Source organism: Anser anser (genome assembly GCF_964211835.1).
Source record: "Anser anser genome assembly, chromosome: 2".
NCBI lineage: Eukaryota > Metazoa > Chordata > Aves > Anseriformes > Anatidae > Anser > Anser anser.
Genome location: NC_139721.1, coordinates 154,222,104 through 154,247,210, shown reverse-complemented (window position 1 = coordinate 154,247,210; position 25,107 = coordinate 154,222,104). Strand labels below are relative to the sequence as shown.

Genomic DNA, 25,107 nt, shown 5'->3' with positions numbered 1-25,107 from the left:
ACGGGGTCTGTACAGTTGAGCAGGGTTTTACTTCCATGGGAGTTTGGTGAGGAACCTGCCCTGTGAATACTCTGTGTTGATACGGATCCAGCACTTAATTATGGGTGCTACAAATCAAAACAAAAGTCCTGATAGTTTCACTTTTCAAGCTGGACTAAAAGGGATTACAAGATGCTTGTGATGGAGAAGTGATGTAGTATCACTGCTGCATTTAATGCTCTCTGTCTTTCCTGGCTGCTTTTCCTTGATGTCGTGCTGTGCAGGTGTATGTTCTGAAGGGGTATATTCATGTTGCTCCGAGATCTCTGTTCTATCCTTGGCCTGGATTAGGACGAGGGACATCTCCCTGTATTGGATTGATGAAGGCAGGGTGAAATACCTCACCATTGAGACCATCAATCTCTTTACTGGCTGCTGTTCTCTTCCCTGGAGGAGTGAGAGTTTGAGTGTTCCCTTCAACGTGGGGAGTCCCAGTTAGTCCTTGCTGTTTCTGCTCTGGATTTCCTCTTTGTGGGCCATGGGCAGCAGGGATAGCCGTATGACTGCACTAGTGCTGAGGAAGTACCAGGAGTGTGATAATATTACCCAGTAGAAGCAGATCTCTGCATTTTTAGCAGCTTTATTGCCAGGATATGAAAGCCTTGGTCCGCTCCTCTCCCTTTGTTTCCATTGAAACTCATCTGTATATTCCTCTGTAGTTGGGAGGATAATGATAATCCTGCATAATGTTTTGGTTATTGTATTACATCTTCTCCATCTGATAGATGCAAATTGCTCAAAGCTGCCTGGAACTTGTGCCCCCAGACTTATGAAAATAGTAAATAATAGGAATGTAATTTAAAAAACAACAAAAAACAATCTTTGTTTTCCTTGTACCCAGAACTCTCAAATCAATAAGAGCTTTTTCTCCCTGCTTTTATAACTAGTCTGCAGTTGGTGAGTCACTCTTTTATGTGTTGATGACAGTAGCTATTGTAAACAGTAAATTCTGAGTTTTGCTTTTTCTCCAGATAATAATCTTTGTTTTTCATTTCGATTGCTTTTTTCATTGTCTCTGCCAGTGCTGTTACTAATTTAAAGTCTTACGCATACATATATATTTGTAAATTTGACTATATATTTTACATAAAGTAGAACATGAAATCTGTCATAAAATGTAAGTTTGGATTCAAGGTAATGAAGAAGGAGCGATATTAATGCATTTAATAAAAAACTAATTCACCAGTTTATTTTGAGAGATTGGGAAAACAGATGCAATTGTAGTAATTTTGTGGATTTTTTTGTTAGTCTTGGAATTAAAATTAAATCCAGCCTGCTTTGGTTACTGAGCAGGACTTTTGCCAGTTTGACCTGTTAAACCATCTGGTTGGTTTGATTCCCCTGGTCAAATAGCCTGCAGTTCGTGATAAGCTGCAAGACAGTATGCGTTATGAAAGTATGGCATGGAGTCAAATAGTGTGTGAGGTATAATTTTGTCTACCAACTTAGAGAATGTGTGTCTGTTGGCTTTGTTTTGCTAAGTCTTTGTGAGTACACTTGACTGTTATATTTCAACCTTTGAATCTTTTTCCCCTATGCTGTAGTTCCCAAGGTGTCACAGTTAGCCTCGACGCTACATCTGGCTTACTTACATCCTACGAACTCTCTGAGACCATCAATGATGAATCAATAGAACATGAGTCTGAGTATGACCAAGGGGAAGATGAAATTGGTTACGACAAATCTGAAGCACCTGAAGAGTATGCTTCAGAGTATGCAGAGGAAGGACATTATGAAGGCAACGATCCTGAACTGACAGAAGACCAAATAGAATATGGGGAAGAGCCTGGAGAAGATGATGAAGTGCTAGACCTTGAAATCAATGAACCCCTAGATGAATTTCCAGTGAGTTTCTTTCTATTGTATCTTCAAAGATAACGTTGCTTCATGTGCATAGGGTTTCAGACTGATTTGAAATCTGTTTACCTCCCTAGGGAGTAGGGGAAATTAGACCTATTATCACTGTCTGCCAGTTTCTTTATCTAGGCTGTGACAAAGTTTGTGTTGACAGCTTGTTTGGCGGTAGGTAATGCTCCTTTGTCATGCTGGAAGGCAGTTGAGAATCATGACCTTGAGGATTGTATCCTTAAGGAAGAAAACAGCTTTGTGTGGTGGAGATACACTGCCAATTGTTAGAAGTACTTAATGCAAAAGCTTTTATCCAGGCTTTAGACAAGATCTGATAAAGTCCTTCGAAGGTGAAAAGATTATTGACCTGCTAAAGACATCTTTAAGGTGCTAATATCCCAAAGTGATTGATGTCCTGCTTGTTCATCCTTTTTGTAAGTGAGAACTGTCTAAACCTGAATAAAGAGATTGGAGGTTAGTTGAGAAAATGTCACCTGCATAATTTGGAATAATTTAAACTGTATATTAGAGAACACATGGTGCCTTTAATTGCTAGTTAAATGATTCAATTTTAATTAAAACTGTATGTGATCAGTGAGATTCCTTAAAATCTCAGCAAACTTTTTCTCTACTTTATTGTTGAGAATTGTAGAGAGTTGCTCAGGATTGTGCAGAATGTAACTCAAATAATTAGAGAATCTTGTAAGCATATTTACATTTTTGATGAGCTGAAACCTGATATTAACATATACGTGCTATAGGTGCATATTTCTTTTAGAAAGAAATTACTGCAGTTTTTGGTTCTTGAATTTGTAATCAAAATGAAATACAGAAGTAGATGGGCTAAGCAGTAATAGACAGGATCTTTGTGATGCCATTGCTGGGATATAAAAATGTTTTGGTTATAATTTTGGTAATATTGAAATTGTCCAGTTAAAAGCCGTGGTAATGGTATATAATCTGTCACTTATAATTGAGAATTCTGATAGATACAATACCTCTCTTCCAGTTCTGGTAACAATAACAATGCATACAGACACCTTTTCTTGACAGGTTTGTGTTGCTGTAAAGTTTGCCTATGTCTTTTCATCTTCTTGCATTATTCCTTTAGGACGAAGATTACATGCAGTCATATAATGAGCAAGCAATGGAAGAACAAGAATATACAGCTGATGAGGAGCTGGAAGAACCCCAGACAATAACAAATGAATCAGAAGAGGTATGTGGTGAATTTAGTGGACAATCAAATTAATGATTTTTCAGAATTTGAATTTCTGGAATTGTGAATATTGGTGGGTAAGAGCTGATGCAGCTTTGCCAATGTTGGATTATCAGTGGCATTAGTGTTTATGTAGGATGAGTTGCAATAGCATCTGTATTGTCAGATATTAAAAAAAATGAAAAAAAAAAGTCTGCCCCTTGGGCTGAAAATCATAAGGGAGAGTTCAAAGTGACAATGTTTCATCTTGGCTTCAGCACTAGAAACTTCAGGGATGCTTTTCGGTAGGAGAATGATAGTAACGCTATGTCATATTTAGGTTGTCTGTTAAAATCTCAGGTAGTTACGGTGCATTGTTTTCCAGACAGATAATTCACTGCTGTTGAGAGTGTATAGCTCTCAGGTAGCCCATTTTGAGGAGTGTGAACATGAAATGTTCTGTATGTCAGAACGGCAAAGTTCCGTTGTCAGAAACGCAAAGACCAGATTGTTGTTTTGAAAGAAGTTGTATTGGGACAGAATTTTTTATGAAGTTTATTTTAATTCTTCGATTGGGAAAGAAAATAAGTTCCATCATTTGTGAGAAGAAAGCTTATGCCAAAAGCTGTCAAGTATATGTTCACTCGTTATAGCCTGAAACAGTGGTATCATACCTGTTCATAATTTGCAGCAAGCTTTTGGTGTGGATTGCAAAGGGATTTTTTTTCCTTTCCCCACCAGGAATCCGTTTTCATATTACTTTTATCCAGTTCTTAATTAAATAGGATTGAGTGTAATACCTGCTGAGAAGTGTAGTCAGAGTGTGTTCCCTCTTTGGAGCCTGAGCTCATCAGAAAATTAATTCCTCAAAGACAAAGCAGCATTCTTCTGTAAGGTTCTAACAAATGGGTGTGCTGTGATATTCTTCAGTTGCATCAAAATGGTAATAAACCAGCATTCTTTGGCAGAGGAACAGAGACACATTGAAAGGAACCCACCTATGTTGTTCACTCTTTTTCTGTGCAGTCGTAACAGTCTATACCAAATATACCTTAAACATAGTTTATTTCCTAAAAATTAAATCTACTCTTCCAAAAACCTTTACAGCATTTAGAGATCTATTTTTTTGTCCATTCACTGGATAAATGGTTTCCTCCTGGTGTTTTATAAGCAGTCTGATGCACTTGTCCTGTCTGCAGCCACAGGCTGAGAGCATGGTACATTATGTAAAATTAAGTACATAGCTGTTCTTCACTGTCAAACTGACTGCTCTAAAAAAACACGGCTTCGTTTTTAGACAATAAACTAGTCAGTTCTGTAATAAATGTTGTCTAAATTTGTCTAATTCAGAGTTAAATTCCTTTCATTTGAAAGGCACCATTAATGCGTTTTTAATTGACTTCGTTAATAGAACTTTTAGAGAACTTGTTTGTCATACAATGGCAGTGTGCTAGCTTCATCTTTATTCTGTTGATCTCCATTCTGACTTCATTCTTACACCTTGCAGATTTCCACAGTTTTATTTCCAAAACAGTACTATCTTTTAATTCCTGTATTATTCCAGATGTATCGTATTTACCCTTGTTTTTAGGCTATCAGTTGGAATCTTCCGATGAGGATACCACAAAGAGAACCTTTGCAAAGTATGCGCTCTCGTATGTGACACTTAGGGCTCCAACGCCAATTTTTTTTATTTGAATGTTACATAACAGGCACTCTTCATTAAATCTCGTAACATTCACATTTTGTAAACAAGGGTAATTGTTGGCATTCTCCTGTAGAAAATACAGGGCAAGAACAAAGCTGTAGTAGATGAGGTTACAAATAGCATTGTTACTTTTTTGACTGAGATTTGGCATCTGAATAATGGGGAGAGAGCTGATAGAGAAAAGTGTTCTGCAGCGTTGTATTTTAAGCAGTTTCCACATTACAGAAATAGACAATTCCATTATACTTCATGAAGAATTTTTTTTTAAGTCAGAAAAGCTGGCTGGCCATAGGATTGGAACTTGTTGGGGGAAACTGATGAAGCAGGAAAGGGAGAGACCTGTTAGGGGCACTCAGGTGGGAGGTGGGAGAGAGGGGCAGGAAAAATTTATCCTTGTCTAGATCAGTTTCAGGGCATAGTTTTTCACTTGATATTTCATTTGAAAAGGTGCTTAGAACTTGGATTTTGAATTAATAAGAGTCTTCGTGGAGCTTCCTTGAAAACCCTAGCAGTGCTTCAGAAGATGTTTTTGCCTTTGTAAGGTACAAAGGAAATCTCAACACCAAGATGTTTCAGCAGCAAATAGATTTGGTAAAACTGTCAGTTACATGAGTTATCATGTCCTAAATACTTCTTAGAAGAATGATATCACTAATGATTTCTATGAAATATTCATAAAAATGTGACCTCCTAAAATCAAATTCATATTTTCTTTGTCATTTTAGTATTGGAACTAATCTCCTGTGAAGTCTATGATGGTGGTTTCTCATTGTATAAATTTAAACCATGTCTTGGCTTGTGCTGATAAGAAATGACGAGGACTTTGATCAGGAACATATTTCATGAAGAAACGCTGCACGCTTGTTTTCTTTTTATAAAATGTAGACCAAAAAAAGCCAATGTCTGTGTTTGTCATAAGATTGTCCCATCTGTGTTTAACCAAAACTCTTGCATTTTGGTTCTTTTGTTGAAGTTTGAAGATAAAATCTTTCAGCCTGGAAGTAAATGATGAAAAAGTGCAAATCAGAACAGTCAAATTTTGAAGGTTCAGAAAAATATTTAGAAACTCTTTGGTTTGTTTGTTATTCCCATTTTGCATCTGTGAAATGGACTTTTCCTTGGAATAGATGTAACATCATCTTATCTGCTCTGTTTATCTCTCAATCCCTTAGGATTGAACAACTGCTGCTGCCTCAGTGTTAGCAAACAACCGGGGGCTACCATAGGCCAGTGATGTCAAAAATGTTTTTGTTTCTGATTTGTAATGTTCCATGTGGAAGGGATCTGGTTTAACCTTATGACACTCAGCCTGGTTTATGCATCTTAGCACTCTGGCAAAAACTTGCCAATCCCATGCTTAGGATCCTGTGCTAAGATGAGCATTTATCACACTGATTAGCGTTTGCTCCTGCTTTCCTTGGGCTTTCTACGTCTGTTATCAGTCCTGCAGCTGCATGGTAAACTGGGCAGGAGCACTCGTTCTTGCTCTGTAGCAGATCGTAACCCAGCATGGGGAGTTCTGGTGAATGACTGGGATTTATGGCATAATTATCTAATGAGTGTGGCAGAAAACTTTGACCTTGTGATAGGGGAAAGGTCACTGCTTTTTCCTCATAATGAAAAATCAGTAAAGCTCTTTGATAGCTTAGTACAAGGTGTCATAATGGGAAATGTTAAGCTCCCTTTGAGGAGAACTGCTAAGAAGCCTTGGCTGACTAGTCCAGTCAAGTGACCTCAAGTGGCTGTTCAAGGACTGTTGATGTACATGCAGAGATATTCATGATTAGCTAGTATTAAATAGAATCCTTCAAGTGCTATTAATTCTGTGCCTGTGCTTGTGTCCTTTCCTGAATGAATTTCTTCTGAAATTCTATATGTCTATATTACTGTAATATTGGGAAAATAACTCCTATTATGCTGAATGATAGAAAAGATGATCAAAAGAAGTCTTGTATGCTACAACTATTGTACAAATCGCAGGGGAAGGGGTGTATGCTCCTACACAGCTCAGATAACCTTTCCTGTAGCTATATGTAGAGAACATATGGTTGGCTGTCAGGCATGTTTGTGTCTCCATCGCAGCTAATATAAATCCCTCAATAATACGTATAATCAGACTTGGACATGGGTCAGTTAGCGTTCTCAGCGTTGCCTTTCCTTGGTGCTTGTTTTTTCATTAGCTCCTTTGATTTTTTGTCTTTGATATTTAATGCCTGCGTGGTTGTTGTTTGGTAATAGGTGGTGAATAATGTGAGGTACACCCGAAAGACTACAGAATTGGTATAAATGGCTAAGAAGAATAAAGTTATACTGGTGCAGGAAAGTTGAATAAATATTTTCTTAATGTTGCACAGGAAAGAAGTTATCTTGTACTCTGTTACAACTTGCATTTTTTTCAGAATGTTTTTTTTTCCCTCCAGAATAAATAAATAGTGAAAGGCAGCAGTTTCCACAGGTATTCTCTGTAGCATTTCATTAGACCACGTCAAGATTTCTCAGGACAGTGCAGACCACGTTAATCATTCTGTAGTCTGAGCTACACATAGAGCCTTGCACGAGTAAGTTTTGCACTCATAGAGGAAATTATGTAACTGAGACCTGGCTTTGAGGAATGAAAAGTGTAATCCCAGCACAGCCTTAAAGAGGCACGAAGGTAGAAAATGGATGTGTCTGGGGTTTATGTTCTAAAGTAAAAGCAGGAGGCTCAGAGCAGCGAGAGCTTGTTTCACAAAACAGCTGCTTCGATTCAGACTCCCAAATTGAGATCCTGAAGGGAGAGACCTTAAAGACGAGCATTGGAACAGTGAAATTACAGGTTTTATGATAGTTTAAAACATAGATTTGATGGAGGTTTTGCTACTCCTTTCCCTTCTGGGAGTCCCTCTTTTGAAAGTAAAATTCTAACTCTCTCTCTCCCCCTCTTTAATTATTGTTTAATAAAAACAAACAACGTTAACATCTCTTCCCTTTCTAACATGACTCCTTTGTTCCACAAGTTTCAACTGCCTTTCCTCTGAGGTGCTTTGATTTTCCATGGATATGTTAATCAGACCAGTTGTTCTCAATTTGGGTTTGCTTTTGAGGCTTGCATTTCTTTCAGTCTTGAAGGATTTTCTTTGCCTGCGATCCTATCTGTTGTTTTTAACTGTGCTATTTGATGATAAAGTGTGTTTATAAAATATCTCTTAACAGATATAAGGCTTAAAGCTTTGTGTAAATGTAGACTGTTACGTTAGCTATATCTTTAAACATTTTTAGTCAGGAAGTACAATGCTTGAATATGTGCTTAGAATGGATAAAATACAATCTGAGATAAAGAGATGGCAGGTTGAAAACAAGGTGGGATCAGTAGCCCATTGAAGACTGGTAACTGAGCATACAGATTGTGTCTTCACCTGGTGGAAGCTGCTGAAGCTTTGAGCTTGAGTTCTTAGTGTGTCGCCTTTTACAGTTGAGACTGTCTTGCCAGATCCTGTCTCTTCTTGTATCTTGTTTCCTGTGTTTTTGTGAGGAAATTTGCAGTCTCTTCTACTATTCTGCTATTTATTCTCTTTCTTGGTGTTTGACTTAATATCTGTCTACATGACTGACACGCTTTGCCTTTTTCATATAAATTACTGCACTGATCTGGTTAATTAGAAGATTAAACCATTTCTCGCGTGTTACATTTCACTCACTTCTTAACTGTCCTCAAGCAGCATAGAAGTTGTGATCTGTTTAGCAGCTTTACAAAGAATTAGATTGCATGTGCTGGCTCTAAGAAATGAGCAAGTAGGCTTCTACAAAAAAAAAAAAGCCAAATCTACAGTAACCAAATATTTTATGGAAAACCATACTGTTTTAGAACATTTCTAATTTTCAATTCTGGAAATCAAATATAACTTGTGTAACGTTCGGAGCATTAATTTTATCTTGCCAGCACAGGGCAATGACATTTATTTATATATTTTAATTTGAAGGTGAGGAATCCATTTTCATTTGGGAATTTTCATCTGAATAAATGTTCTCCGTTACAGAGAGAATTGGAAAGTAAATGAGGACAAGGGAATAGCATTCCAATATACAAGTTTACTATATTCAAATTTTATGCAATCCTTTTCTCCGTTCTCTTCATCATTTGCTGAATTAAAACTCGGAAATAGTCAAGGAGTGGAAAAAGTAAAGACAAGTACAATTATGTGTACCTGGAGGAATAAAATTGAGAAATGTGAGGTTATCTATATTTTTCTACAACATGCTACTTGCAGTTGTTAGCAAATCTAAAAAAAAAAAAAGATTTAGTGTTTGGATTCCGTGAATCTGGTTGTATCCCAGGCTTGCATCTTAGTCAATTCAGTGATGGAATGTCACTCTGTGTGCAAAAACAGCTACTAATCAGGTGGTGGTTCTAATTGGAGATTCCACCTGCCCTAGAGCATTGTATCAAAGTAAGTTTTCTTGGTAGATGTTACACAGATGCAGAACATATAATAAATTGTGTGTGTGTATATATATATATATTTAAATTGCTAAAGCTTTAATATTCATTGAGTTTCTATAATATATAATACCAGTAAAATTTGTACAAAGGGACTTTTAAAAAAATGCATTGTCTTCTGAATCTCACTGATCACAAGAAAGTAGATTTTTCAGTTTGCATATCCTCTGTATTTTGTGATTCAGGCAGCTATTGAATCTCTGGAACTTCAAGATGAGACAAAAGAGGAATCTGATGAAGAGGAGGATGATGATGAAGAATCTGGACGATTACGTTTCAAAACTGAACGGAAAGAAGGAACGATAATTAGGCTCTCAGATGTGACAAGAGAAAGGAGAAACATTCCAGAAACTCTAGGTGAGATTCTGTGGCAATGGACTATATTGAAGAGCTATAATATAAAATAAAATAAAAGAGGCTTTCTAGAACTTTTAGGAATGAGTTTGGCAAAAGATAGAACAGCCTTTTTCTAACTTATACTGGCATAAATGCAAATTATCCAAAGTCATTTGTAGTGTCTGTCTCCTTGGTGGTAATGTTTAAGCTTACAATATTTTGAAAACTAGCACAATGCTTGTTCCCTGACACTTTTGTGGTGTCTTTAAAACCTTTCATGTTTTCAAGCAGCGGCCATCTGGTCTTTGTTTCACTGCTTATTGTGGTGCAGTGCAATTTAAGGAATTCCTTTAGACTTTATTGCCTGGAAGATTTACACTTTATAACACAGATCTTGTTACTTCTGTTCTGTCAAATACCTGTATTTTTTGCAATGTTTCCCCTTAGGAATGTGAGTGTGTTACGAACCTATCGTGTTCCCCCTGTTGGTTTGGCCTAGAGAAGTTCTAACTTGCTGATCTGCAAATGTACTTACAGTGTTAGAAAAATATAGAACCCCCATCTTCTCTTTTCAGGTTTTCTAAGGTGGAACTATGGGAGTGTCTCCTACTGACTTGATTCTATTAGGCAGCATCTAAAAGAGTAGTTTTTCTTCATAGGGGAGTGGTGTAACATAAGCTCCATGTGGCTAATGAATTTGACACTTATTTCCAGAAGAAGCAGTAGATATGCAACTGTCTTACAACTGCCAATTTAGTTTGTAAATAGAATGATACTGGTTTGTTTTTTGAGAGCTCAAGACTTTCCGAGAGTTCAAGACCGGCTGTGTGTCTTGGGTACTTGAGTATTTGATCCTTGAGTTTTAAAAACTCTGACATGTTCTGTCCTACTGGGGATACCCATACTGCCCTTCATGATGTGCTTACAGTGGTGGTAATGCTCAAAAAAAAAAAAGTTAAAATGGTGATAGTGAGATGGGTAGAAGTTAACTTTTGCTTTCAGAGGGGTATGCTATTCTCATAGTTTCGGTGTTGAACCAAAGTATCAATTTAAAAGGTCAGATCTTTTGAAGAGAATCAAGGTATGCAAGAGAGAGAGTTGAACTGGTAATGAAGGCAAATTGTCACTTCGTTTTGGCTAATTGCCAGATATCACTGGGAGAAGATATCTTTTGATGGTATTTATAAGTTTTGCCAGGCTGTAGGCATGAATTCCTCATGCAGGATTGCTGTAAGATGGGTCCCACACAGCCCAAACTTGGTAGCTGGGTGCTTCTGCTTTCTTTCCAGGTGAGACAGTGTCTTTGGGGCAACAGGGCATTTTGAAATTTCATTTCTGGAGCGCCTATTTAAATTGCTAGGACCTGTCCTGATTAAATTTTCCTTTTCCTTTAAAAGGCTTGCCTTAAAAAGGGAGTCAGTTCTAGGGATTTTTCTCTGAGCTGCTCCTCCTTCTCCTCCTATAATATGCTTGCACAGTTTGGGCTTTTACTGTGCACGTGAAAAATGAGAAGCCTTACGTCTAGAATAAAGGTGTTGTGGCTATGAGGACTTATTCATGAGCAACAAGGAGTCAGCTGCAAAGGCTGAACCGGCCTTTCACAGTAGTATTCCTGTTGTGCTCTGAGACATCAGCGCGTGACTTTGAATCAAGGTCTTTTTAATCTGTTGTTTGTATTTATTGTATAGTTTTTACAGTTTCAGGCAAAGTGTGTATTGTAGGCCTTTATTTAACTTTTTTTTATAAGCAGGTGTTGATATTGACTAAAATAAGCCTTAAGGGAACCATCTAGAAGGGTTCAGACACAAAAGTAATATATAGGGGCAAGGGATATTTTAGCTGAGGTGTATTCAAAATGTGTTTTCAACCATAAAACCGTACAGGCCGTATCCCATTTATACAAAAGGTGCTGGTAGTCTTACAAAACAGGATCATCTCAAGGTAAGAATACACTGGAATAGCCAAATCTCAGCATGTAATTACAAGGTAAATGACAGTTCCATGCATTTTTATATATCTATGGGTTTACTCAGTAGTGTAACGTAAAAACAAGACTAGCCAAGGAGAAGAAACTCTGTAGTAGAGCTCAGCTGTTAAAAGAACAGTGATCAGAACAAGACTGACTTCTGTGGGTGATCAGGGATGTTGCTCTGATGTAAAAGGTGATGCAAATGTACGTGAATCTGTAAACAGCTTTTTTTAACTGGTCCTTGCAAAAATATAATCTTGCTGTTGTGAAAAGATTTCTATTTAGTCTAGTTTTTTGTTATTTTGTTGATAAGAGACCAAATGCCTGGTGGAAGGTTAAACAGCAAAAATGCCTTGCCTATAAATATCAGCTTTTGAGATTATAGAACAGGTTTTTAGACACTACTGGTTTAAAAATGAAACTTCATTGGAGAGCTACATCTCCTTACTTTAAAATCTGAACATAGTTGAGAAAACACTTATAGAGAAATTAACATTTCAGTTGAAGTTACAAACGTAATTTCCATCCTGTCACATTTTGGTGACCTTTTGTGACAGCTTGTCTCTATTGGAGGAGTGCATTCTTACTTGCTGATTAAAGATGTCATTTGAAACCATTTTATTACCAGGGATAGTGAAATTAATCTTGACACTTAGAGACACTAGAAAAATAATTGCTGATTCACTGCATTAAATATGTGCATGTGAGAGAACTGTACAGTCAAGATTAGAGCAAGTGTGTGCTAGTAAAACCATGCAAAAATACAGTGTATTCGCATAAATGTAGCTGAGATTTTTCCTAAATATTTTGTTATCCAAGATACAGGAGTGCTATAAAAAGTTTAAAGGAGAGGTTTTGTTGGACAACTGTTAAATTGATTTTTCTAGAGGTGCTGAGTTTATCATTTTTGACGAGAATCAAATAACTTACAGTGGATGTGATTGAATTGTTGTCGAGTTGGTGTTGTAATTATGCTGTGGATCTACTCATAAAGAAATATGAAGAAAAAGAAGAGACTTTGGCATTGCCAAACTGAATTGTTCTCTCTACAGCTAATTAAAAACAAAAAAGCAAACAAACCCCTACACTTATGCAGACTCCCTTGCAGGCTGATAACAATGGTTTATATATGTGGAATTACTTCCTGTTATGTTCTGCTTCGTTTTTGTTTGCTGATACCTACTGGCTGAGATTTCAGGCAAGACTAGGAAATTAAGATGAGTGGTTTCACTGTCACTCTGTTGCACTGTGTGCAGAAGAACAAGGTGTAATCACATTACAAGTCTGCATGATGGGGAGAAAAATAAATAAAATGGGAGAAGAGTCCCTCTCTCTCTGAATCCCTCTTGATTCAGATGGTACATGTGCATGTATATATAAATACGTGTATTTTTTTTATGGCTGTTGTGGAATGGGATTTGTGCTATAAATCTGTACATTACCCAGAACAACAGGGGTTCTGGGGTTCTGAAGCCTGGGCATCTGAATTGAGAGCTGTCCAAGGCAGGTGTAGCAGCAGAGACCTTTGTTCAGGGCTGATGCAGGCAAGAGCTGGTGGCTGGGGGGGGGACAGGGCTGTGTCCAGCCTGGCCCAGCATGTGTTGATGACGATGCACACAAGCTCACAACCAGGGAGAAGCAGTGGCCTTTTCACAGGAATCCCTGGGTGTGCTTTAGAAGAGACTGGGGAGGGAACGATGATCTTCTCTTCGTCTGCGTCTGACTTCCTTTCGGGGCAAACGTCTTAATTTTTTCAAGGAAGACATTTCCCTGCTCCCCTCCCCGCAAAATCTTCTTCCATGCTATTTTTTCTCTTAGGTCTTTGCATGTGTGGCACAGTGCTCTGCAATGGGATAAACTGCCCACCTCACAGTTGAGCGGTCTGTGCTTTGCTGCATGGTGATAGATAGCAATGTGAAGAGCTTGGGGTGTTCATGGGGAATGAGTTTAGTTTTCACTTTTGTAGCCTGTCTCTGAGGCTCTAAACCTGCAGTTGTGTGTGAACAAAATTCTTTACAGGTACGCTGTTTTCTTCAGCAGCACATTGTGGAAGATGTATTCTTGATGTGTTAATGTAATTTTATATTCCTTTGTCTCCCAGTCAAGTGGTTATAATGTACTTCTGTGGTCAGAGGTGTGGTGTGTATGTAATGGTGCTTACTGTAATGAATTCGTGGGGGTTATGTTTTGGGTTGGATGTTTTTTTCCAGGTTCAGAGTTTCATCTGTCAGAGTGAAATTGTGTGCAAAACTGAAACTGTGTGCAAAACTGGATACAGTGCCTCTGATTTAAAGACACTGCCTTTAAAAGTTTTTGAGAACTTTTGTGTAAAGTGAGAAGGGAAATAATTTATTAGTCTTCATCTTGAAGAGAGTGAAATGTACATACATGTTTAAGGTCATCAAGACTGACTTTGACCAGGATGCTTTCATCCCTTCCCAGAGCATAATCACCATAGCTCTCTGAAGTCATTTTGTTAGGGGAAACCCATCCTTCCTTCTAACATTGTTTCTACGCAGTGTCCTCCAGTGCCTGCTAAAGAGGTTGAGAGACTCAGACATGGTCTTGTAGGAAGCCTAGCTGCCTTCCTGGGTTTTTGCTTTCCTCACGTGTGACTTTTAAGCTGTTTAACAGGAAACAGTGTTTTGAATGAATATCCGTGATAGGTACTTGCTGCAATGACTGAGCATTGCTTTCCAAACTAACTTGCTGAGTTCAGGGTTGTAGAGCGGAAAATAGCAGGAAAAAAATGTCCTGCTTGTCCTGTTTTTGACGAAATAAGAGAAAACTTTCCAACTGGCAGCATGCCCAGGGTGGCTCTGCAGGATTTGGATCCCCTCTGGTTCAAGGAAGGGGAGCTGTTGCTTTGCAGTGTAGTGGCATTATTTCTGACTAAGTATGTGGTAGTCAGCGAGCGTTCTTTCCTGCAGACCAACTAAAAGCCAGTGTCAGCCCTTTCACACTTGTAAACCTGTGAAGTTGCTTCAGGCATGGACAGAAAGGAGGTTTGGAATGAGAGCTGTTTTTTCCATTAAACCAGCTTTTTCCATCCTTGACAGCAGAGGATGGATAGGGTGACTGTTTTAGGCACATCTAATGCTTTAGATTGCATTGGATGAGAGGATGGTTGTCTTAATTTTCCTTGCTAATACACAGTGTGCACATTTAATACCATACAAAGACTTTAGGAGTGTGATTCACTGCCCCTTATCTAAGCATGCTAAGAGATTTTGCTGATCAGCTGGGGCTCTGCTGATCTCCTGAGGTGGTACTAGGGCAGAAGTAGCATCTTGTAAGAACATCTGATGCAGTTGTAACTTGAGCTTTTGTGTCACGTAATTCCAGTGTCAGAGAGGGGAAATGAAAGGAGGCAGACAAACCACCAACATGCAGAAATGGAATAGCAAACTATAGGACAGATTCTGGGATTTTAGGCAGTCTGTCGTGTTTGCTGTGTTTTTGGACTGTCAGCAAGTTCTAAGCTTTTCTTCTAAGAACCGAGAAGCACCAGTTTTCTGCAGGTGTTGAATACCTCTGAAAATTGGGACATGCAAATTGACAGCCTTTGTAGCTCCATTGTGCTGGTAGTACCTGCAGGTAGCCAGGTAAGGACAACTGCGGCAGCAGGACTATGCTGTTCTTACCCTTCCGTGCCCTTTTGTCAATCCTCAACTTCACAAACTGACTGAGATTGCTTATAAAGATGTTTAAGGTGGTGATTCAGTAGCTTTGGCTATTGCACTGGCAAGAAACGTTAATAGTTCTCTAGGTCCTTAATGATATATTCCTGATGGAGGATATGTAGCTGTGCAGAGGTTTTATTATAGTGTCTTATAGCTGCTTTAAGAGCGCTGTGAAATGAGAAATATTTCTATTCTGATCTTGAGATACTGCAGCTTTTACTTGTAGTATTAGCAAGTAACCAATTTCTCCTGAAAAATTGGTCTCTATACCCGGGTTCCTTTAAGAGCAGACTTCATTTTAATAGAAAAATGGAATTCTTGCACTACTTGTTATTCATATGAATTCAAAATATGTTTTTATAGGTCAGGAATGTGTTTCTTGTAGACTAGTTTAATTTTTCACTGTTAAGTGCAAAAGTCAGTTTCAGAGGTAATGAGAGATGTGACTGGCACATGGCAAAATGCTCAGCTGCAAGTCTGGGTTCAATGTTATTCCCCTTAAATAACCAAAACCTGGTGAGTGGCACTGCTGCTAGTGTCACAGTGTGCTTGCTGAATTCTGTTTTGGATTTTCTTTCCAAATAACTTGATTACCCGGGTCTGTAACTGCATAGTTTTCTCTTAATTTTATCAGCATTGTCCCAGATTTCCAACAAACTTGGCAGTTTTTGTTGAGTGCCATCTGTTCTCTGGTGTCTGCCTGTCGGGTGGATTGGGTGGGTGTTAGCAGTGGTTATGTATTTGGCTTGAGCTGAGCACACAATTTAAAGTGTGCTCCAAGTGGCATTATCACTTGTGAAGCACAGTTGGTTCTTCAGCCATGTACAAGAAATAAAATAAGCAGTTACTTACTGCAAAAAAACACCTCATCGACCAGAAATGGAATACGCCCATGTGCAAAACATTCTGGTGGGTAAAATCTGTTCTTATGGAAGACTCAACATATCCTTGATAGTAGAGTTTGCTTGGGCATTCATTTTGCTGCCTGACATTTCTGTGGCTAAGTGAGAGGAAAAACAAACCTTTTTGTTCATGTTTGTTTCATTCACCTGCCAGTTTTTGCCTGTGCACCAGACACAAGTATCTGTGTGTTTTTTGCTGCTGAAGGTGTCTTTAATGAAATGTTAACATGCCACCTAAAGGAGATCAAAGTGCCTGCAAATTTTGTCAAGTTGTGGGGATGCTTCTGTAGTTTTAGTGTTTTTCATGGTATTTTGTGTGTTTTCAGCTTGAAGCTAAAATATTTTTCTCTTTTTTTTAACAGAACTTTCTGCAGAAGCCAAAGCAGCATTACTTGAATTTGAAGAAAGGGAAAGGCAGCTTAAACAAGGACGGTATGGCTCAAGGAGAGGAGGGCGAAGAGGAGGCTCAGTCATGTGCCATGGAATGGGAGAACAAAGGAGAGACAATAACGATAGGGGAAGAATGAAGGATCATAGGCCTGCACTGCTGCCAAACCAGCCATCGACAATGGTACCTTTTAACCCTTAGTATTCTTTGAATGTACTTGCAAGGAATTATGATGAAAGGCATTCTAAATTTGAATCTTTATGAAGGTGGAATATAGGTATTCCTACACACACATTTTACTCTTTCAGGGCACTGTTAGGCAAGGTGGGCTTTGCATAAGGTGGTGATCATAAAAGTATGGGATTAGTCCTGCTACCAGCCTCAACCTGAGGAATCTCAAGGCCTCCAAATGAAAAGCAGATTTTGACTCATGCGCATGTAATCAGGCTTTTTACTGCCTTGCATATGCGTGGAGGAGTAAGCTAATTCCTTTGAGAAGTCCTCTACATGCAACATGGGAACATGTTCAGTCCCACATTACTAAATTAGTTAAAAAAAAAAAAAAAAAGAATCTGTGAAATAATTCTTGAGTTTTTTGAAACTGATTTTTTTTGCTGCCACTTCTTTAATTTTTTAATTTTTAAAAAATCTGTTTATTCCTACCATACTACTGTGGAGGCAAATATAAATGAAGGAAAGTAATCACCACTAGATAAATCAGTTTCTGAGGCTTTCAGATGAAATTTAACTTTGTTACTATTTTTTTTTCTGCCTGTGCTTTGTATGACAGAATAGAAGACTACTTTTTCCATCCCAAAACACAGTAGGTTTAAGATCCAGAGGTATCCCAGATTCACTTTTTTTAACTGTTTTACAGTGTACTGGAAGCTGAGATTGTAGAACAAAGCTTGTGAATGCCTTTGCAGGACAAGGTCATCCGTATTAAACAAAGGGGACTTTTTCCAACAGCAGTAACTCTAGGTGCTGATCGCTAGCAGGAGTTGGTGGCTGGCTCAGTGATTGAGAGCCCTGCAGTGGAATGTTTTAAAACAGTGAAGGTGGAATTGTTTTTTCTATATTGCTGCAGTCTTTGCTACTTATTTTAATCTTAAATGTTGTAAACATTTCTGTGCTCATCATAATATCTTGTGCATGCTTTGTAGCTGCTTTGCTTGATGTATGTGGCTGCTGGGGAAAAAAACCAAACAGATGTCACATCTTTGTTACTAAAAGGTTGTGTGCTTGGGACTCTTCGTGCGCTACGATTTGAAAGTTACTGGCCTAGGGCTGACCCATAGTATCAGTGAGTTTAGAAGTAGAAAAATGAATGTCTGAAGAAAAACTTGATTTATTTTATTATAAAAGATTTTGGCTACTTGTGTTTGAGAGTGCTGAACAGAGACTTTCTTTTTGTTATGAAAAATACCTTTCAAGGTGTCTGTAAAGCAGTTTAATGTTTTTTTCTTTCAAGCAGTATGGATAGATGGGCAGCACTGATATCTTAATATAGCTTAACTTGTACTTTGACTTTTCTTCCTACTGTTAGGTCAGTCTTCTCTCTAAGGCAGAGAGGAAGAGAGAGGCGCTCCTATACATGAGGCGAAAGTTAGGGGATTTGCTTTGATATTGGGCCTCATATTTCAGTGCATCGTATTGCAGCCGATGGCAGTTTCAGCGGCATATGCAGAACCCTAACCTATGAGATTAGGAAGTTTCACTGTTAAAAATACATGAACAAATGAATGTGTTCTGGTAACGTTCTCTGTGTGCATCCTAGGCATTACTGATGCTCAGTTGCAAATTTTGTCTTTTTCTTGCCCTTTGCCACCCTCTTCACATTAATGTCCCTGATTGATTGTTCCTTTGCTTTCCTGTGCTGATGGATCTTAACAGTTCCACTTGATTTGATGTTATAGGAAAGGTGTTTTTTTCCATTCATACTTGGCCTTAGTTCTCCAAAGGTGTCTTAATTTTGTTCTGGTTTATGTCAGGTTATATGAACTTTAAAGCCTATTGACTTTATTCTTTTGTCTGACTTTAGACTCATTCACAGAGGTTAATTCCAACACACCAGCAACCTGTTAGGAGTCTGTTCCAGCACCAGCAGCAGCAACAACAACAGCAGCAGCAACAGCAGCAACAACAACAGCAGCAGCAGCAGCAACAGTTACAATCTCTGCTTCCTTTACAGCATCAGCATCATTCTTCTCCTCCTCCAGGGCTACATATGCCCCCTCAGATAGAAACACCTAGAATAATGATGACTCCACCACCAGTGACACCTCAGCAACCGAAGAACATACACATAAACCCACATTTCAAGGGGACGGTAGTGACACCTGTACAAGGTGAGCTTTCTGAGCTTCCTAGTCATTAGCATATGAGGCATCTTGCTCTTTGCCAGGGAAGCAACAGTTTACTTGTTTATCTCTTGATGGAAATGTGCTTCGGGCTGATATTTTTTTTTCCTTAAATATTTTGCCTGAAGTAAGATGTGAAAAAGAAACTCATACAAAAAAAAAGACAGTGATACACTTCTGTTGTTGGATTGTGGCCGGCTGAAGTAGTAAAGTCTTTTCCACTTTTTTATCATGTTTACTGTTTGAAAGCCTTCAAAGAGCAATAAAACTGGAACAAGAATGTTTTTAAAAGTAGCGAATATTGGTTTTTAATAGTAGGTTTAGAATCAATACTGCAGTTTAGAATTTCCCACATCATTCTAGGTTCAGCCAAGCAGTCACAGAATGACCGCCCACCTATTTCAGTGAGAATACACAAAGGCAGTCCTTGAACTGTAAATGCCGTGTGAAAGGTACAAGCTGCAGTCCTCACTTGACAAGATACATGCTTTCAGTTCTCCTTTCAGTTCCACATGTATGATTATTTGATTCAAAGCCTGCAAGTACATGCTCTTTCTGTAACTCAATACCAAGCACCCTTTGGGCTACAGTTCTTAGAGCAGCTCTCAGCAAACAGAGCTGTTAATATTACTCCTTATTTGGGAAGTGTTTAATCCCCAAGAGGGTAAAGAAAAAGCACCTATATATCTCTGACTCGTGATTCAGTTGGAACTAGACAAAGCAAAACAAACGTATATGTATTCACCATTACGTTTTCTGTATTTTTTCCCTCCTTTGAATCAGCAAAACTCCAAGCCAGTGTTATCTTTGCTTCATTTATTTGCCCACTGAAAGGTAGGAATTTGGCAGGGTAGGATATTGCCAGTTGATAGAAATCTGTTAGGCTTCTCACAGATGGATTCACAGTAGCTGCTTTTTAGAGATTATTTCACTCTTTCCTGTCTAATAAAATCAGTGCTTCCCATCAAATTATGCATCAGGACAGATTATCTGGAAGCAGTCCAAAAGATTCTTTAGTCTTGGATGTATGCCTTCTGTGCATTTGACTAACATTTCGAAAGCAACAGTTCTTGGTTTATGAAAAGCAAAAATAGCTTTTTTAGACTATTCTAGATGCTCCTCCTCTGTCCGTGTGAAACAGTTAATACGTCTGCATCTATGTGAGCAGATTTCCTCCTCATGTTAGTAATGGCTACTGGGATTTTTGGTTTTGCCTGATGTCAGAAGTAAGACAGTGTATCTTCTTTCTTTTGTATGAGTTGCTTTTTCACGTAATTAAGGTGCTTCAGGCTTGTCTCAGCCTTACCACAGTGTCCGTGGTACCTTTGGCATTCTAGGGACCTTGCTTTATCTTGAGCGTAGTCTTTTCTTCCTCTCTTGTTGCTCCTAATTTTAACCAAGTTGCATACCTGCATGTTAGGAGATCTTCAGTACTGGATTTGTAGTCTGTTGTGTGGCTTTTTTCTTCTTTTTAAAACTTGCTGACTTTTTGTGCACATACTTTACCTGACTGGTAGCCGTCCTCTCAGAAGGAGCAGCCCCAGAGTGATCTGTTTTTCAATGGTAGAAGACCTGTATGGCAGTGAGAAAGATCTTTGCCCTGTTAATGGCAATGGGTTCATATGAAATAACTTAGTGCCATCTGTTTTATTGAAAGGATTCTCTGCAAGACTACTGAATATTTCTGCTGCTAGGTGTGCAGCATACTGTTAAGTGCAATTGTTAAAATTGTAGTGATTTAAATCGAGCTTCTTAATAAGTGAGCAGTCAGTCTTGTGCACTGGCTGTTAGAAGTGGCCATCTCAGCATACAGCAGTAGACTTATGATAAATGAAAGTATACATTTACACACCTAAGGAAAATATGTAGGGCATCAGGTATATTCTTCAGGGAAGATGAGCGTAATTTTAAAATTATCGTAGTCAGATGAATCTTTAAGCATTTTCAGTGTAGGCATGCAAATGGTAGACAGAAATTCCAGTGTAGGGATGACCGTTCTAAACTTCCTTTTAAAAAATCTTGCTCAGTTCAGTGCCTCTGCTTGGGGTTCCAGCAGGGAGAGCCTGGTAGCTGACAACACTACTATGTTTGTCACGCAGCAGCAATTATTTAAGGGTAGCAGGAACTATGAAAGAGATGAGAGTAATTTCATGTTCTTGATGATGTCCTGCCCCTTCTCAACTGAATCTATTTCCAGATACGAGGCTTTTTTACATATCAGAGAATAGAGTCAGACACAAAGTTTATTTTGATTCTGTTTAAAATGCGATGCCTGGAAGTCAGAATGCCATGTCTGGAAGTGCATGATACACACACGTAGACTCCCGTATTTTTAATGGTGTGCTATCATGTTTTCATGTAGACTGACATTTTTTTACCTCTGTAATTTTGTGGAAGGAATAAGCCCACATACTTTCAATTGTCTGCACCAAGGGCATTTGTTCTAACTTGCAAATCATAGAAATGTTCATTCTCAACATCCTTTTGGCCTGAGTTCATCTTGAAATGCATTCAGTATATCAGTATTTTCTAAAATAGACTAAAACATGTAAATTGTCATGAAATTTTCATTTGAATACAACAGCATATATAAGGTCTTCTGTAGCCAGCTACTTCAGCCTGAAAGTGAGTTGAAGCACTCTTGAAGAATCCTTTCATTGGCTTATTTCTTTACCATTGAGACAAATCTCCTTGTATCTAGGTTAAAAAAAAAATAAAAAAAAATCCAGCAGTTGCTTCTGTCAAGTCAGTTTTTTCAAACAAATTTCTAATATTTTTTTAGTCTTCGAAGCTTCATAAATGATTAAGAAGGACTCAGTCTGTCAGAAACCTTAATGGTTATATGAGTGTCTGTTCACACCTGCTGCGGATAGTGTTCAGTTAGTGTTCAGTTGTGCCTTTTGTGGCATTTGAATCCCATGTCTTTCTGTTGATTACCTGTCATAATTTTCTCTTTTCTGTGTGTCCCATTTTGTAAATTAGTTTTGAGTTGTAAGAGGAGATTTTTTGGCTGAATGCATGTCCAAATTTGAGTCGGATCAATTTACAAATACTGGAGGACTATAAAGTACAAGTAGACACACTATGAACTACTAGTTCAGCCTGTGATTTAGGTATTCAATGTTTTTTCCCCTTGATGTTTACACCACAAATAACTATTTCAAGGGTACTGTGGTGCTGCCAAAATTGACAGGAGCTACTGATGAGCAGTTTGTGGCAGCTCGGTGGATTAGTGTGCCATTTACCTTTTTAAAAACTAGTGTCCTGGGAAAAATTATAATTCTTCTAAATCATTAATATGGGAATTGCTGCTTCATCTTTTCAGGTATAGCCTTGAAATTTACAGCTAAAAGCAAATTAATCCTCTTAAAATAGCATCTAACAACATGTTGTGTTTGAAACGTACCTTTCAAATCTGTGGAAGATTTCATGTTGAGGAAATGAATGCTTATTTGAGAATTCTTTGCTGCTTCAGCAGGTGTCCAAGGACTGACTGAAAGGATGCTGAGTTTGAACTATCTTTCATGAGTATTAAATTAATTTGTTTAAAAATATATATAACTCTGTATATGTTCCTGCCAGAGGCAGGATACTGAAATAGACACGAGTGTGCTGTACAGATGAAGTTTCTCTGCATTTCCCACCTTATGTGATTTTTCTCAGACTTGCCTCTCTGACCTGAGCTATTTTAGTCCTTGGTCTGTCAAGAGCATGCTGTCAATTTTTTTTTTAAGTGGTCATGGCTGTGCAATACTGACAGATGTTTTTTAGAAACCACGATGAGACTGACTCATTTTCTCATGTAACCTGATCATAAGCTTGCACAGAGTCCTTCAGAGCTGAAAGATTGGTGCACGTAGTTTACCCTTTCAGCCCATGAAGCAGTAAACTGCAGGTAATTAACAGTGGATGGAAGGCAGACGTGGACATGAACTAAAAATAGTTGCTAATGCATTAGCTCTTGTGCCTGTATTACTGAAGAAAAAGGAATTTTTTGAGGCATGTTAGAAAACTGTGCTGTGAAATGGAGCTAGTTTAAGGGAGAAGGGTGCATTTCTTAACACCTTTCCTGCTCTCAAGTGTCACACAGTTGTCTACAAAGTTGATGTTTAACCCTGTGTGGGAAACATTTTCCCTATCATTTTCAAATGCTAAGCACAAATTGAAGGAAAATAGCCTTACTTACAAGTTTTTGGTAAATGAGCAAACGCATTTGGTGCTGTTTAATTGAAATGCTTTATTTAACTTCTCTAGACCTTTTGTCTAATATTGACATATTTGTACTTTTAACCATTTAGACAATCCGAGGAGGAGGAAAAAAAAAAAAGGAAAAATGGGAAATCTGTTATTAGACTTTGTGCTGGGGATTCACATAAAGATTGAGTTCCTGAGGTGATCCGGCTGTAATTACTTTATGCATTTTGCCATCATTTTAAGTGGATGTTTTGGGACATTGAATTTCAAGAAAACAGATAGAAAAAAGTTATGTGAAGAAGTCATCCATGTTAGTCCCCGAACTCCTAATTTTGGAGAAGTTATTTTTCAGGAAGAGGGTCGTATTATTTTATTTATTTTTTTGGTGACTCTATGAAATATGAGTCTGAGATCAGCAGTTGTGATTACACAAACTATGACTACGGTTGCATATGCCATATTAAGAAAAAAGCCACATTAAGAAGTTCTTGCTTGCTCTTAATTGCTGCTACCTGCCTCATTTTACCCTTCCATGAACAGTGATTTATGCCAGCTAGCTTTTCTGATGCCAGTGTTTGCTATGGGAAGTGGGTGGTGAGACTGGGAGATACATAGGAAACGAGGGGCGCTAAGTTGAGAAGGTGAGTTAATTACGTGTCCTTCTGTTTGAAACATGAGATTATTGTTAAGAGTCCGTGTCAGCTTTGTCTGAGACATACCTTTGGCTGAATACATATTCTGTTTTTTTTTTTCCTTCATGGAGCAAGGAGCAATCTCATTCTGGAGAATGCAGAATCAAATTATGTAAATGAACGAGGAGAATCCTAATTGCCCTGTTGCATGTTGCGGGGGAGGGAATGGTTGCTTAAAGTTAATTGTAGGAGCTGTGACATGCGAGGGTAAATGTAGCAGATTTTAATCATGGCTTCTTATTGCAACCACTTTTGGAAATAACAGCAACAACTGTTAGGTAAAACAAATGGTGTTAAAAGGTGCTTCTTGTTTCAGTGCCCTTGCTGCCAGTTCCAGCCCAGCCAAGACCTGCCGTAGGACCCCAGAGATTTCCTGTGAGTAGCAGCTGTTTCTTCTTCTTTGATATGGATAAGCATACATTTGCAAGGAAATATTAATACAGCAAATAAAGGCTGTTCTAGTGAAATATAATTTTAAGAATTTGTAAATATTGACAGTACACTCTGCAGTTGAAAATGTTTGTTAAAAGCTTAAGGTCAATGGATTTTTGAGAGTAGAATTAATTCTGTTTAACTGTAAAATTGTTGAACCAATCTCTCCAGTGGGAGAGGCGTGAATGCATCTTGTCTTAAGGAATATGGGCTCCATTTTATTACTTGGGTCTTTCTGCATAAATAGAATCCTTACTTTATTTGATATAATAAAGGCTATTTGGAAAAAAATCCCTAAGCTTAAAAAGTAGCATATATTTTATTGTAAAAATCGGCAAAATTGTATTTTTATCATTACTTCAGGCATTTAAATGCCTTCATATTTTTGTATCAAGAAATGAGAATGACCTTGTTTTTTGTATGTTTCTAACTTGCAAAACAAACAGGGCATCAAACTGTTTCACAAGAATTATTTTACTTGTTTTTGTAATTCTAATAATGTAGAGAAGCACCTTTCTAGATAATTTTTCAATATTTCACAATTCCGTTGTCCTGAATTTTTAATTCAGATGGTTTGCAAATAATCAAAATAAGCAAAAAATACATATATTTGTGCAATATTGCCTGAAGTATTTTCAAGTAACAACTTGTGTATTATTTCCCAAATACATAAACCACAAAAATTACCCTCTGTTAATGCTTACAGTGTTGAAGGGGGAAAGTAGGTTTTTGTGAACATCTGTGTGGTATCACACAGTAAATTATTTGCATAGAGGTCAGATGTGTTTGGAAAAAGCAGAGTTTGGAAACCTGCTGTGACTTTTGATTGCCATGTGCATACCTGGCTGATTTTGATGCAGAATATTTGTTAAAGATATCTA

The 25,107-nt window shown here is 38.0% G+C and overlaps 1 protein-coding gene across 6 annotated transcripts in view; it reads left to right on the top strand.

The window, feature by feature from the left end:
- Positions 1-25,107, top strand: part of RBM33 (RNA binding motif protein 33) — a 99,197-nt gene that overhangs the window by 17,340 nt on the left and 56,750 nt on the right. For 4 of the 6 annotated variants that reach the window (XM_083827365.1, XM_083827363.1, XM_083827362.1 and 1 more), the window contains exons 5-10: positions 1,584-1,884; positions 2,999-3,106; positions 9,456-9,627; positions 16,523-16,731; positions 18,590-18,896; positions 24,111-24,169. In XM_083827365.1, coding sequence (XP_083683491.1) covers positions 1,584-1,884; positions 2,999-3,106; positions 9,456-9,627; positions 16,523-16,731; positions 18,590-18,896; positions 24,111-24,169 — 1,156 coding nt within the window. The remainder of the gene's footprint in view (positions 1-1,583; positions 1,885-2,998; positions 3,107-9,455; positions 9,628-16,522; positions 16,732-18,589; positions 18,897-24,110; positions 24,170-25,107) is intronic. The other 2 variants (XM_083827366.1, XM_083827364.1) reach the window with 1 other exon arrangement.